At 43.1% G+C, this 15,286-nt stretch overlaps 1 protein-coding gene across 1 annotated transcript in view; it reads right to left on the bottom strand.

Moving 5' to 3' along the window:
* ADAMTS2 (ADAM metallopeptidase with thrombospondin type 1 motif 2) overlaps positions 1 to 15,286 on the bottom strand; it is a 173,910-nt gene that overhangs the window by 7,780 nt on the left and 150,844 nt on the right. Inside the window, exons 13-21 of the mRNA XM_056502810.1 lie at positions 11,765 to 11,898; positions 10,835 to 10,958; positions 10,140 to 10,220; positions 8,502 to 8,665; positions 7,209 to 7,368; positions 5,945 to 6,077; positions 3,486 to 3,693; positions 3,006 to 3,135; positions 1,931 to 2,020 (exon numbers count right to left, since the gene is read on the bottom strand). Of these exons, the coding sequence (XP_056358785.1) occupies positions 1,931 to 2,020; positions 3,006 to 3,135; positions 3,486 to 3,693; positions 5,945 to 6,077; positions 7,209 to 7,368; positions 8,502 to 8,665; positions 10,140 to 10,220; positions 10,835 to 10,958; positions 11,765 to 11,898 (1,224 nt within the window). The remainder of the gene's footprint in view (positions 1 to 1,930; positions 2,021 to 3,005; positions 3,136 to 3,485; positions 3,694 to 5,944; positions 6,078 to 7,208; positions 7,369 to 8,501; positions 8,666 to 10,139; positions 10,221 to 10,834; positions 10,959 to 11,764; positions 11,899 to 15,286) is intronic.

Raw genomic sequence — 15,286 nt, 5'->3', positions numbered from 1 at the left:
GGAAGTATATATTCAAAACATCAGTAAGAAAAAAATAAATCAGTTTCACAGTCACTTTGGTACACATTAGTCTCATAAAAAAATATTGAAAAGCAAACTGAATTGGCACATCTTTAATATTATGTTAAATACATACAAAACACTAATAAAATATCCCTGATAAACCAAAGTGCATATAGACATAGTGCACAATGCCCAGATACCTTATTGCACCATTCTCTATAGCCACCCATCTCTTGAAACATCACTAAACATTGTCTATTTAAAGGTAACAGTCATGAATATATTTATACAGTTAAACACCGATTATTTTACATAACAGTATTCAGTGCCAGATACGTGTCTTTGCTTTTTCACCTTGTCATGTAAATTGTTAACATGTTTCAGGAAATATTAACAGCAAAATTTAAATATGTGATCACATGATAATGACAAGTTTGAAGTGCTACACTGTTAAAGACCCAAAGATTCAAAAATGCCACTTTTCCAAAAAATATGATCAAAGCAATAAGGTAGTAATTTGCTCCAAGACTGCAATTTTACTGCAATTTCTACTATTAGTACTGACTGTCACAAAGAAGTTTATGACTTGTGAACTCCAAATCTTCCAAACAAACACGGAAGGTGAACACGACTGCCAGTTAAATTTCATTAAGTCAGGCCACAATCCTGTCTTGATGAAGATATGGATATACACTGTGCAAATCAACCTCCAATTCAATTTAATTTACTGCCTTCCAGTAGTTATCGTTCAAGTAAAAACATTCCACATGAAGATTAACTCAAGGTACCAGTGTACTGTTCATATTTAAAGCTGGATCTGGTAAATTAATGCCATTTACATTTCAACATTAAGGCATTTTTCTAAAATTCATCTCCTAAGCAAAAAAAGCAATAAAAATTGAGGTAATTCTGTAGTAGTTCACACTGTTATGTTTGCCAGTTGACACATCTAAGAGCACACACACGCACACACACACACACAACCGTACCAGTCAAGTCAGACATGCACATGGTGAAAAAAGACCAGAGATGTAATGAGTATAAACAGCTCCATGCTGAGCAGTGGAGACATCATAGTCAATGAAAACACCGTATTGCCTCCGCCACGTTGAGAAAAACACCACCACACCACCTTCACCATGGACCATGCCTGCTCTGCTTTGGGTTTGTTTCTGAAAATGCTCAAAACTGGCAAAAATTGTGCGATGATAAAAATGAACGCAGCTTTTCTCAAGAAAAAAACCCACCAAACAACCACTGGGAGTCTGGTGAGAGCAACTGCATCAGCAGCATGGAAAGTACCGACAGAAACTCAGCTTCTGCTTCCCAGTGAGCCCTCCCCGGGTCACCAATGTAAAGGTGAGGGTCAGGAATAAAAAAATGAGCAGCAAGGGTGAGGAAAGCAACAGCACCACAAAGGAAAATGGAATGAAAAAATTCTTCCACTCATCAGACTACCCTGTCAGCGAACTGAAACCAGAGACTTACGAGATTTCGGGCTTTTAGATAAAGGAGAACTTTAGCACTACAAGGTGTCATTATTGTGATGTGATCACATTCACAATAAGTTCTCAGTTTTGCTATCAAACTGAACATCAGGAGCCATTAAGAGCCTTTTTTCACCACCACCAAGCAACAAGCAAACCGATCCCAGCTCCCTTTCAGAGGACTGCAACATACTGTGGAGATCCAACTTCACACATCCAACACTTCAAGACCTCCACCACCAGTGCTAGGCAAGCTCCAGAGAAGAAAGACACCGAGCACCGAGTGCCTGGTGTGAAAAAACAGATTCAGCCCAAGATTTAAACTTGCCAAAGTCAAGGGAACTTTCCGCATAGAGAGAAGAAGAGAGCAAAAGGCAAAGTCCACACTCGATGTGGCATGCATTTAAGGGCAAAGGCAGAGTTATAAATGGGTCTTTTACTTGAAGATATTTTCTGGATGGGGTAGTCTGGATCAGGTCTTGACAGCCATTGTATCATGTAGGTTTTCTTTGAAGGATCAGAAACGTTTCCTTGAATAGAGGAAAAAAAAAAAAAAGATGCAACACAACACATGTTAGGAAGCATTAAATTGTTGCCCTGTCAGAAGGGGACAAGTTCAGAGAATGAGTGGGCTTCAGTTGTGAAGGAGCCCAGGGAAGGATTACAACCAAGACATGTGATTTTGGGCAAAAAATGGTGTTTGGGGAGGTTGCTACAACTTGTGCCCAGCACTTCACAGACAACACTGAAGACAGCCCAAGGGCCAGTTCTCCAGCAGCTCTTCTCATGGCAGTGTCAGGCATCCCCAGAGACATGCAGTCTAGTTTAGTTACAGTGTCTCATTAAAATCTTTGTATTGGACACTATAATTGACAGCTTGCTTCTAATTAATTAGAAATCAAAAGCTACCCTGAGAAATACATCAGGAAAAAAAGAAAAATATAAATGACTTAATAATAGAAATATGTGAAATGATCTCACAAGTATAATTTGCAAACAGCTGAAAAGCTAACAAGGATAAAGGCCTTATTGCCCTGGATTAAGCAGGAACAAATTAATTACAGCTTCTTAAAACTGAGTTAGATAACCCCTGCAGATAATTTGTGTTTGACAGAATGAAAAAGAAGCCTGGAACTGTTGGCAGAGATGAGGAAAGCAAAGAGACATCCTTGCTTAACCACAGCCCAGGAGGTCTCAAGGGTGCAGGGCTGGACCCAGGCACTGCTCCTCTCCCAGGGCAGCTGTTGGCTGCTGGCCACATCCAGCCATCAGCACTGTGCTGAGCTCTGCCCACACTCAGGCTGTCCCAGGCCAAGCAGTGCTTCCCAGCAGAAGAATGCCCAAGAAGCCCACTGGCCACACAGCAACTCCACATTCAGAATTCTGCTCAAAACAGGGACTGTGGAGAAGTGCCCCCCTGGCAGACGTAGCACACAAATATCAACCCAATGAAGGCATTGCAAATAAAGAAGTAATTCTTTTTTTATCAACAAATAACAGAAGACAAGCCCTTACTGGGACATGGAGGTAGTCTGCAAATCCTGACAGTGTCTGGCCTTTTCTCCTTGCACAGCCCGATGGCGTTGTCCCTGGTCCGGCACAGCACCGGGCGATCCTGGGTGCCATTGCCACAGCTGACAGAGCACTGAAAGGACAGGCAGCAGTCAACCCCAGCCACCCTCTGGAAACAGCAGATTAGAAATTAGCTTTGCAGTTTTAAACTGCCTTTGATTTGAGCTGACTTGGTACATTGTTTGAGCCACAGCAGAGCCCACAGTAACAAAGCAAGAGGGAGAACCACTCACTGCTTCTTGTGGTACACCAGGAATTGTGACATACTCCAAGAATGAGCTATGGTCTGAGCAATAACAAACAACTGTACATGTGAGCCACCTATTCACAGAGCCATCTATTCACAAACGCAGGGGTGACATTGCTTGCCATGCTCCTTCCACCCAGAAATTAGTTGTTTGAGAGCTCCATAAAGAGACTGACCTGTGACCAGGGTCCTGCTCTCCACTGTGCTGGGCACAGCTCCCTGTTGCAGGGCCTCCTGCCCTCGGGGCGGTCGTTGTTGCAGTACTTGGTGTGCACAGAGCGGTTGGTGTTGTCCTGCAGGGGCTGGATGCAGCGCACAGACCGCACCTGATACCCTGTCTTCCCACAGGATTTGCTGCAAGGCTCCCATTCTCCTGTGACCCATCTGGGTTGGTGAAAAGAGAGGGAGCAGAGTAAAATTCACACTGTTGATCTGACACTCTTAAACACAGGTTTAAGGTGATGCTAATACTAGTTCTAATATGGAAAAAAGGAGAAGATATGAAAAAACATAAGCAGTTATGGTGAGGGTTATTTGACTGCCCCTGAAATATCACTAATAAGACTCAGATCTTCAATATTACTCTTTTTCATTATCTCCAAGATAAGCATTATTCTTACTTTTCTGTATTTGCTTGGATTTTAAGCAGCCCTTTCCAAGGCAGCATATAAAAATATGGTCACTTTTATGTCAAAAACAGCCACCCAAGGGTGCTGCTGAGCTTCCCAGGTCTAGCTGCATGAGATGTGCCTTGCCTCATAAAGCAGCAAGAACCAGCGGGTTCCCATAGGAGTGAAGCCAAAACATCTGGGCTAGAAATGCAGCTCCTGCCTTGCCACATCTGGGCACTCCATGTACAATACCCCTGGCCGTGTTGGACTCAGTGTGCTGAAGCACTGGCAAACCCAGTGCTGTGAGTGCTGAGCTTGGGCAGGTCAGGGTCCTCATCATCATAAATGTTTGGTTTGGGGGAAGGCAACACTCCACTGAAAACCAGAAAGTTTGAGTTCATAATTTCTAAATCACTGAGAAATTAAATCTACTCTTTGTAATGTGGTGTAGTTGAAACCCTCACTGATCACCCAAACTAACTCATGAATTATAGCTACAAATTGTAAAGAACTTAGAGAAGAACAACAGGGACAGACAGCACCAAAGGAAATTTACCTAGACTGCTGAAAGTTTGGTTATAATTAAGTGAAGACCTACAGCAGTCTATCAATATTTACAGAGTGCAGAGATCTGCAAGATGGAAATATTGTTCCATGTAAACAGTATTCATGGGATAAACTTAACAAAAAAATATACATAGTCTGGAGAGACACCCTGAGCTTGAAGGATTTGTCCTAAAGTACTCATAAAATCCCAGGTTTGGAAATAGTCAAAAAATAGTACAAGGCACTGTGCTACACATTCCAGTTAAACAGAAAATAACAATTTCTCCCAACTTTCTCTTTGTAACCTACAGAAATTACATAGCTGGGAAGAATGGCAAGAGCTGTGCAGCCATGAATCCTGAGGTGACTTCTGAGACAAAGATGAGTTTTTCCCAGAAGTGAAGAAGCAGCATATTAGTGTAGTGAGTGTCCCAGAGTTTTGTAAAACCCCTTAATAATTGCCTCTCCTATGCACAAGAGCAAAATGCTTGGATGACATTCTATGGAAACAGAGCTAAGTGAAACTTCAGGGATCCAAGTACAATTTAGGATCCTATTGAGTCTTTGTGGTACTTGGGCCCAATTACATTTGCAGCTGAAAGGAGGATACAGTCCTTTCCAGAGAGCCTAAGATATGATTAGGTCATTACTTCAGTTTTCCAATAAATAAACGTTCAACCCTGACCCATGCAGAGTTTATGGGGCACAGTTTCTTGCCTTTTCTCTCTTTCAAATTTTTTTTTTTTTAAAGGAAGTTAGGAAATATTGTGTGGTAAGTTCTATTTATTTGCTGTGATTCCTGGAACATATACTCTGTCCCCAGAGATAAATGCTGGGATCAACACACTCCTTTCTTGTTGCAGTAGTAGCACAAAGAATATGTTAGTCCTACATGTGGCAGGAATAACCTGCTGCCAGTCAAAAAAATCACCTGTGAAATGTGAATTAAAATATTTATATCATTTGACTATGTAGAGCAGAAATGAAGGTATGTCAGGCATTTCATGCTGTACAAGGGCAACCAGAGAAATCTAACAGGCCAAATATTTTCCTGTGTTTAAATCTCAAAAAATATGCTATGAACTTTATGAAGATTTGGATTTGAGAGACTGGATGACATTGGTTGTCTTCTGTAGCACTCTGTCCATTTGTTCTGACATGGTTAACTCACACTGTGTAAAATCTGCTGGTATAAATTGAATTTATGTCTATTTTATATCACCTCAACATGGCCTCAACACAAAAGTCTGGATCAGGACAGCACTTCTTTTCTAATCCAAATTATTTCATAAGTGAAAGGAACCAGCAACCACAGAAAGAATATTTCTATGAGCAGAACAGAGCAGGAGATCCTCACAGCCCTGGGTGTCTGCAATGGTCATGAAGGTGGAGCTAAACCACCCTCCTTGAGGTGACAGTGCTGGCTGGGTTGATGCCCCTGCAGCTGCAGGGAGCAGTGCTGGGGCAGGGATGCTTACATGGGCTGGGAGCACTCCTGGAGGTTGCACACCCTGCGGATGGGTTTGGGCTTCTGGATGAGCTCGCAGAAGCTGCGATGAACCATCTTGTGGTCGGTCTTCCTGCGGCAGCCGTACTTGGTGAACTGGTACCCTGGGGAAGACACTGCTCTTACCCTCAGAACTGGCAGGTCTCACACAGGGCTCCAGCCCCAGATGAACTGCACAAATCCTGTCAAGGGCTGCAGTAGGAACTGCAGGTGAACATGCTACCAAAGGAGGAGTAAGCTGCACTGAATAAATACTTGCAACACAAATTTAATGCCCATAATTGCTCAATCCCTGTATTTTCACTCCTATAATCACAGAATCACAAGGTTGGAAGAGACCTTTAAGATCATCAAGTCCAACCCATGCCCTAACACCTCAACTAAACCATGGCTCTGAGTGCCATATCCAATCTTTTTTTAAACACATCCAGGGATGATTACTCCACCATCTCCCCAGGCAGACAATTCTAGTTCTTTATCACTCTTTCTATAAAAACTTTTTCCTAAAATCCAGTCTATATTTTCCTTGACATAGCTTAAGGCTATGTCCTGTCATTCTGTAAGTGCTGCCTGGAGAAGGAGACCAACTCCACCTAACTACAGCCACTTTTCAGGGAGTTGTAGTGATAAGGTCACCTCTGAGACAACTCCAGCTCCCTCAGTCATTCCTCACAGGACTTGTGTTTCCAGCTTTGTTGTCCTCCTCTGGATGTGCTCAAGTCTCTCAATACCCTTCCTAAACTGAGGGGCCAGAACTGGACACAGCACTCAAGGTGCAGCCTCACCATGAAAATGAAAATAACATTTAAATAGAATTAAATGAAAATAACAGCCAGATCCAGCAGCTCAAAAACATTCTGCAAACCTGCCCAGCCACAATCCAACCTGACCATCAGCCTGGGGAACAGCATCAGCATTCACATCTGGCCCAAAAAACGAGTCTGACATTGCAAAGCCACATCACAGGGTGTGGATTTACAATGGGCTGCCTCATGGCACCTTGAGGTTCAGCACCTTCACAGCTTGGAGACCCTCATCACATTTTTCCAATTCTTCAGTTTCATAACCATAAATTAGAAATTAATCAGCCCATATCTGCCCTCAACCATTTAAGTCAAATTTTAACCCCATTCACTATTTATCTATTACTTAAATAAAACTCCTCCCATACTCTGATCTCCTTTATGCCTCGTGGCAATGAATGAATTTTGAATGATCTGCAGTTTTGTTTTTACCTCCTCCACAAGGTTTTGAACACTGAGACCATTTCTTCAAAGCCCATTCATATGACTCTGAGTCCTCTTCTAAAACATTATTGTTGTCTACATTCAAGGAATCTTCATGGATCATGTACTTGTAAGTCAAAGTTATCTTGGCACCACCATGAGGAATCACCTAAGAAGCAAGGGAGATGTAAAGAAAAAAAATATGGAAGACTGATATGAGATATCATCTGTGAGATGATGTGAAATAGTGACTATGGCTCACATATAAAAACATCCCTGGAGGGATTTCAACCTTTTAGCTGCACTCAACAGATTTTTTCCCTGATGAAAAAGTATCTCCATCCTTATGACACAGAGTTTCTAAACTGCATATTAAGAAAGACTGTTGTTGATTTAGACTTATTTTCCTTGCCAGCATTGGCCTGACATCATGATACTAAATTTTTTCCATATCCCATCACAAAGGAAGGAAATTTTGTACCAAAATGATAACAGATAGTTCCACTAAAAGACAAAGCAAATTCAACTGCAGAAATAAGTAAAAGTGGCAAAGAAAATTGCTTATATTTCTGATAAAACAAAATATTCTTATGATAATCTTTGAATTCTGCAAAGCTTTTTACTTAATCTTGACAGAAATATAAACTATTTGAAAGAGGTTTTGTTATCATACTGCACCAAGACAAATGCAAGAAAATGGAAGTCAAATGAACAAAGTGCAAAATACTGGTCCTTTGGAAACATAGTATTTATTCTTTTCTTTGAAGTTCAGCTGGTGTAGATCAGCACACTACTTTTCAAAGGATTTTACATCAACTTACCCCTGCTAATTGAAGTCTATTTTTTGCTAGTTTGCAGTGAAAAAAGAATCTATTTGGGTGGTTTTGGGAACTGTGGAACTGGTTTTGCCCTGAAAAAGAGAGCCAGGAAGCACAGGAATCCTGCACCTGCCTTTGCAGGATACATTTTCAAAACATGGATGGGAGAAGGAGCAATTAGATCTAGCTGATATGAACCATTCTGGCTTTTTTTGATTGGTGCTCACATGTCAGATAGGATAAGTAAGCTGCAGTCTTTACTGCTATACCATCCAGAGGAAATAACCAGGACAGCTGGCTGCTCAACACATAACCCTGAATTGCAACAGCTCTCATACAGAGCAATGAACTGGGAGACAGGAATTAAAATACATCTTCTATTGCCTTATAATTGAAGCAGATGTCTCCTTGTAGCTCCCAAGAGGAACCTGACTGATATGCCAGCCCGTTCTGGCTCCATGGAAGGGGGTTTCCCTTGACTCACCAGGATAACGATTCCGTGCCGCAGCGGCCCCATGGTCTGCACCGTCTCCCTGCCGTCGTCATTCCGATATTCCCACTCCACGCCCATGTCAATAAACACCTTGGAGTCTGGCACATAGTTGTCTTCACTCAGGATGAACTTCCCCGTTTCACGGTTTTTAATGGCTGGGAACAGCACAAGAAAAGGGAATATAAGAGGTTCATTCCTCATCTCCAGTTTTGTTCTCATGTCCCAGAGGACGAAGCTGAAAAGGCCGGTGTGCATTTTCCCTCTGTTCCCTCACAGGTTTGGAAAGACTTTTTCAGGTGTTTCACCGAACTGTCAGTGCTTTTCTGCTCAGCTCCAGGAACATCAGTTGCCCTTTTTTTCCTTTTTCATAGCCTGCCTTGCCAGAGAAATGAGGCCAATGCAGCTGCACCACAGGGGTCCAGCTGCCTGCTCCCATATAACAACTTCTGGCCAAATCCGAGCCAATCTGAGAGCCAGTGGGGGTCCCAGAGCTATTCAGCTCTTTCATATGTTGTAAGGCAGCTCAGGGGGCTGTTACTGCTCCATCAGAGAAAGGCTACTGAGCTAATCCACAGCAGGTCCCACAGTGAGAAAGAGACTCTAGAAACAGCATTAATTCTCCTGCTCAGATCCATTCCTGACACCAACACAGCCCTGTTAAGCTCCTGCTGCTCTGCAGGCACCTGCCATGCACACAGAGCCTGGTTCCTCTCTTCAGCTCTCACCAGTGCTCCATCCCTCACCTGGAGAGACTTCAGCCACCTTTGTGTGAGGACAGGTTTTCACCTGAGATGGAAAATTTGCCCTCCTCGTTAGAAGAAGCAGGGACTATTTGTTATGTAACGCCAGATGTTAACTCCATTCTCTCTCTGGCAGCTACCTGAGCATGCTGCTCCCTCAGCAGTGGCCTCAGTGAGCCAGCTGTGCATGTGCACAGCACTCACCCCACCCTGACAGAACTCTGTCTGAACAGGGATTGCTCCCAGGCCCACAGGGCCAGGCTGCCCTGAGCAGCAAGGCAAGCATTCACTGGGGAGAAGCTGGGATGACCCACACTAGAATTAGCAGAACCATTGGCTGTGAATCTACTTCCAGTTAATAGCAGCCAATTAATAGTCATTACTTCCCACTGATTCCAGGGCCATGGAGGAGTGGATTTCCATTACCTCCTAAACTGCTGGATTGATTTGGCAGCCCCATGTCAGTGCTGTCAGCAGTGGGGCAGAATCTGGTACAGATCTGGACATGGCTGGGAAATTACTGAGGGTGGGAAGCACAAAGATGCACACAAAGACCATAGAATGGTTTGGGTTGAAAGGGATTTTGAAGATCATCTACTTCCAACCCCCAAAGACAATGCACTGTGCTCCATAAAGTAACTCAGTGCCTCTTTTAGCAGTTTTCACACATGCACATACCAACAAAGAGATCTGGCTGGGACACCCTGGAATACAGCACAGGGAAATCAAATTGCCAAACAAGTTTCCTAATTTAACATACTTAGAGAAAGTACATAGTGTGGGTGGGTAACGGGTAAACAAATCTATAAACACATTGTCAGCCTCCAGAGACAAAAATAAACATCAGAAAAAATTATTTTGACTGAAAATTTTCCTACTTGTTACTTACCAAGATGATGAGCAGTGGCATCTGTTTCCTGTATAAGTAAATGCCTTGCACCAGCAGGAATTTCAAGCATCTTAATGTACCCTATATTGAGGTAGAAAAGACAGCTATGGATTAATATGCCACAAGCAGGGAAGCTTTGTCTTAGGTTTTTTAACAAATTTTATTTTCTGAAAGTAGAGTGTATTAAACAAGATGAACTGAATCCAGCATTATTCCCATTCCCATTTCTGTGTCAGGTGATGGAACATGGCAGGGACAAAGGGCTTTGGGTCAGAAGAAAGATGCATGAAGTATCATCAACAGGCTTTGCTTCAGACTAAAATGGGCTTTGAGAGCTGTGTGCACCCACAGAGACCACACACCCTCCTGCCTGCCAGTGCCTGATGATGACACAGTACTCAGCATGGAGTGTCAGAGCAGCTGGGAGACAGCAGCAGCAGAGTCCACAGCTCTCCAAGGAGGGGCAGGGAAGCCCTCTCCCATGCACAGGCCTTGGCACCAGCAGCTTTAACTGCTCACTGGACAGAAGTCTTATTTTCAAACTGTAAACACATCTGGAAGTAAGTCCAGATTGTTTATTGGAATTAATGATGCTGCAAATTATTTGTAATTGTGCTGGCACTTTCCATGAAACATAAGAGATCAAGAAAAAGTACCCTGAATTCCCCAGGACAAACCACACTGGATGTACTGACCTTGCTTTTTTGGTACTTTTGAAAATGTTCTTTTCACCACTTTGCAGTGGGAATTATCTCCTCCACAGACACCACACTTATCTTCCTGCTTTGTGGAACCTATGACCCTGTCACACCCAACTTTCTGTGCACAAAAGAGAGAAACAGTAATTTTATTTTTCCACTCTTCAAGTCAAATGAGCCTTCACTTTACATATCAACCCCCAGATTCTGCTTCAGCAAAGCAGCACATCTTATAGCATTCTCCTGAAAGATCAACACCTAAACATAATACTTCCAGTTCCTATAATAGCTGTCAGCTGGGTGATTATATTTTTATATTGTGCTTCACAGTGGTTCTCTTACTGAAGGAAAGCAGAATGGTCAAGGAAAAGCTCTTTAAGCCTCAGCTTATTTTAAGACAGATACTTAAATTCCAGGAGAATCTAGGCATCCATATGGGGATAAGCACCTCCACCAGTGCTTTGCTAGTCAGAGACTAATTCCTTTGAAAGATGACCTGCAGCAGATCCCAACTTAGAGGAACTGTCATTGATTTTTTAAAAATAGGATGATCAAATACTGAGAGAATGCTCATCAGCCATTTCCTAACACCACTTTCCTTGAAAGCTGCTGTGTGCTCCTATTTCATTGTACATTCCACCCCCACTAAACCTCAGCAGGGACAGCTTTCCTTGAAAGCTAATTGTAATAGTTTATCTTCAAATACTGCATGAGCTATTACTTGTGTAGGAAGATGCTTTTGGAATCGAGTCACACTGACTTGCATGGCAACTGTGAATATCACACATAATATTGTGACAATAATCCTAATGAAACCTCCTTATTGCCCGAAGTGTTATTATACTTAGTCATTCTCAGAGAGGTACTCGAGGTACAATTTGAGTTGTTTTCACAACACTGAGCTCTGAAGAAGCCCCAGGCACTCACAAGGCAGTCCCCCCTGACGCAGATGCTGTAAGCATCCTTGTAGGAGCAGCGGGTCCCGTCGTGCACCATCCTCTTCATGTACACCACATCTCCTGTCTCCTTGGATTCACAGTACAGGTGGCACCTCTCCTTAGCTGAAAAACAAAACAGACCAAATTGTTCCTGTTCAGCTCTCAGTTTAGTTGCTGATGTTGTGAGCAGCACTTTCAGAGAGTGTTGGCTCTCCCTCCTTGCACACATCACAGAGCCCAGCATGGTACCCATAAATCATTGATGCTTATCCCCTTTGAAAAATTCTGTGATCTCTTGGAAAAGGCTGAATCATAAAGCATCCACGTGTCACCATTGGGAGACAGGCTTAAAAATAACAGATCATTGACTTTGAGAGGGGATCTATTTAATCCTTTGCAGATGATGCAATCTGGCAGAGCTCTCCTCAGCTGCATGACTACCTGTGGGAGATGCTGGTTTCTCCTGCACTGCACTTAAATGAAAAAAAAGCCAAAGCAATTTTCCCATTAAAAGCAGCTGTTTGACACTGAGTGAACCTGGCATTCAAAATTTCTTCAGAGACAGCTGCGCCATAGCATTTCATCCTAACCACAAAGTTAATTTTCCCTCATGGTTGTACTTGCATTTATGATAATTTAAACCATTAAACAAGATGAGATGTCAGAAAGATTCAGACAAAAAAGCATTTTTTTACTGCTAACACATGCACAAACAGCCAGACAAGCAGTATTTTCTCTAATCTGTTCCAAAGAGCTAAGAACAAAAAATAAAGCTGAAAATGACTAGTCAGTTGCTGAATAAAGTTGTATTCCACTAGTGTATTTCATTTTATCCACATCTCTTGCTGTCCTCAGTCCCGTAATAGGATTCACTATGCTTTCCTTGGCACTGAAAAGCAGATGGCCTTTCTGCTAGATGAAACAAATAGAGATTCTGCTATTTTAACATGATTAAAAGTTGGAATGCTTTTCCCACCATTTAAAACAATAACAACCTTTCCATTATAGCAGTTCAGCTGAACTAAACCTTCACAGGCCCTTTGCATTCTTCCCCTGTACGGTTCCCTGGCCTCTGCCCTCTTTTCATAAAGTCCTTGTTATTGCTGTTGATGTCCTCAAGGCCACTGGGTATTGGCACATCAGAGACCTCTGTTACTGCTCCCAAACCATGCAGAGAAGTCAAGCTGAAAATCCAGGGTCTAGTCCACTAAAACAGGTATTTTTTTGGTGCAAATTCTTAATAGGAAACAATTAAGATCATAATAATAACAGACCTACTGTATATATGAGAAACATTAAGCTGTGCACAAGATAGATGTGTGCACACCAGCCCTGGGCATGCACCCACCCCCACCCCACACATACCATGCATTCACTGCATGTCATTAAATGAAAATATCAGCAGGTCTGACTGGGTGCCAACAACTCTGTACAAGGGCTTTATTTTAGAGATGGTTCTGCTCCCATTGCTCCATGGGAACAGTAAATGTGCAAATGCTGTTAAATTAGACCCTGTTATTGCAAAGAATTATTTTCTTCCTATTCACTGGTGCTGGACAGTATAGGAGCATGGATGAGATGGTGTGCCTGCCCACTCCCTGCTCTCTGAGTCCCCATTTAACTGAGGCTGGGAGCTCCCAGGCAGGGTCACTCCCTGCTGCCCTGGCAGATGCTCAGTGCAGGAATCTGAGCATGGTGGGGCTCCTGGAACAGCAGGGCATGGGATGCTCAAGGACACACTGGGGTGTACCCAGCTCCCAGCTGAATGGCTTTTCTCTGCCCACAGCATGAGGCACTCCTCTCTGCTCTTGTGCCCTGCACAATGTGTCAGACGTGTCCAGCTGAGCTGCCTGTGAAGTGTATGGATTTATGTCACTTCTGAGCCACAGCTGCATTATCCTCACAAGTATGTCACTCATATGCCTTATCCTTACAAAAGGGAGTTCTGAATAGATTTGATTTCAAGCATAAGCTTGTCTCTTGCCCTTGTTTTCACACAAAAGCTGTTCCCTCTAATCACCCTGCACAGGTAAACCTAACTCTCAAGGTGCCTGCAGTTATACCATAGTTATATTGAAAACCAGCAGAGCCCAGGGATCAGTGCTCAGACATCAATGGGCTGGTTTCTGACCCAGAAGCCATTGAATTTAATTGAAAAAAATCTTTTTTGTTTCACTGGTCTTTGCAGCAGACTGCTCCAAAAGCTAAAGCATAAGCAAAGGTCCTGCAGGCCACAGCCTTCATCCCTTCACCCTGTGCCACCAAAGCTATTTCATGAAATTAAGCTGTGAGGCTGTGTCTGTGCCTTTGAAAATCCCAGACTGACCAAGATGGCATGAAAAGAATGAGGGAACTCTGAGAACTGTTTGGGAAGAAAGTCAGGCAAATTAATTATAAGGAATTTGTTATTAATTTCTGGCAGTGTATCCTCTCACTGGAATGCAAAATGATTCACCCAAAGTGACCCTTCCCCTGCCAGTGATGGGAGCTGGGCTGAAGGTGGGGTGGGAGCCCAGAAGCTGCCCCTTGCTAGGGCAACCCTGCCCTCAAGAATTTGTCAAGTGAAGTGACAGGGCTCAAAGCCAGGAGCAGCTCACACTGCTCATTCAACAAGTTGGGACTCATTGCCCTGTGCCTTTTTGTTTGCTAAAATATCACAGTGTGTTTTCTGGCAGGAGCAGACATGGCCCAAATCAACAGCTGCACTTGCATTGGCAGTTAAGCCGAGGCATTAACAGGAACAGGAACATTTTTGTTTTAGGAGGTGATCTCTGTCAAGAGGCCACAACATCAGCCTGACCTTGCTGGTTGAGAGCCAGCACCCATCCAACCCAACAGCATTTGCAGGAAGACACAGGAACTAAATGGAAACTTTTCTCAGAATAATCTCCCTGTTCCTCCCACACTGCAGTTTGGGGACTTCCAAAATCATGGCTGGAACTTGGTGTTCAATGGCTCTTAACAGACTGTAGAACTGTCAAGAATTTTTCAAAATAATTTCTAGAACTTTCTGGCATCTGCAACTTTCTGTGGCAGTGAATTTCAAGATAATTAGATGCTTTGTACTAATCCTTTGCTCTTATTTGTTTTAAATCTGCCACCCGATAATTTTATTTGATGTTCCCATGCTCGTGTTATGAGAAACTCAGTAATTATTCCACGTCCAGTCTCTTTGGGCCACTCACAACTCTGTAACTCTATCTTTTTAATCTAAATCCTTGCTTTTCCAGGGTGAAAAGTCCTGGTTTATCCAAACCCTCCTCATCCAGAAGTCATTATTTATGTTTGCTTTATTCTGGCCTGAGTTCAGCTCTGGGTTTTTGAGCAGTGTGGGCAGCAATGAGGTGGGGACAGCCTGAGCTGCACTGGCTGGGTGTTTAAAGTGCAGACACAGCGTGCAGGTACACAGGGACAGGTCAGTGTTCTCCATCTCTCCCTGCACAGTCACTGAACTGATCTTTTCCTAAAGCTATTTCCAGCCTTTCTCTTCAGAGCCCACCATTGTACAGAT

Source organism: Oenanthe melanoleuca, chromosome 13 (assembly GCF_029582105.1).
Source record: "Oenanthe melanoleuca isolate GR-GAL-2019-014 chromosome 13, OMel1.0, whole genome shotgun sequence".
Lineage (NCBI taxonomy): Eukaryota > Metazoa > Chordata > Aves > Passeriformes > Muscicapidae > Oenanthe > Oenanthe melanoleuca.
The sequence above is the reverse complement of the archived record's forward strand: the minus strand, read 5'-3'. Positions and strand labels throughout refer to the sequence as shown.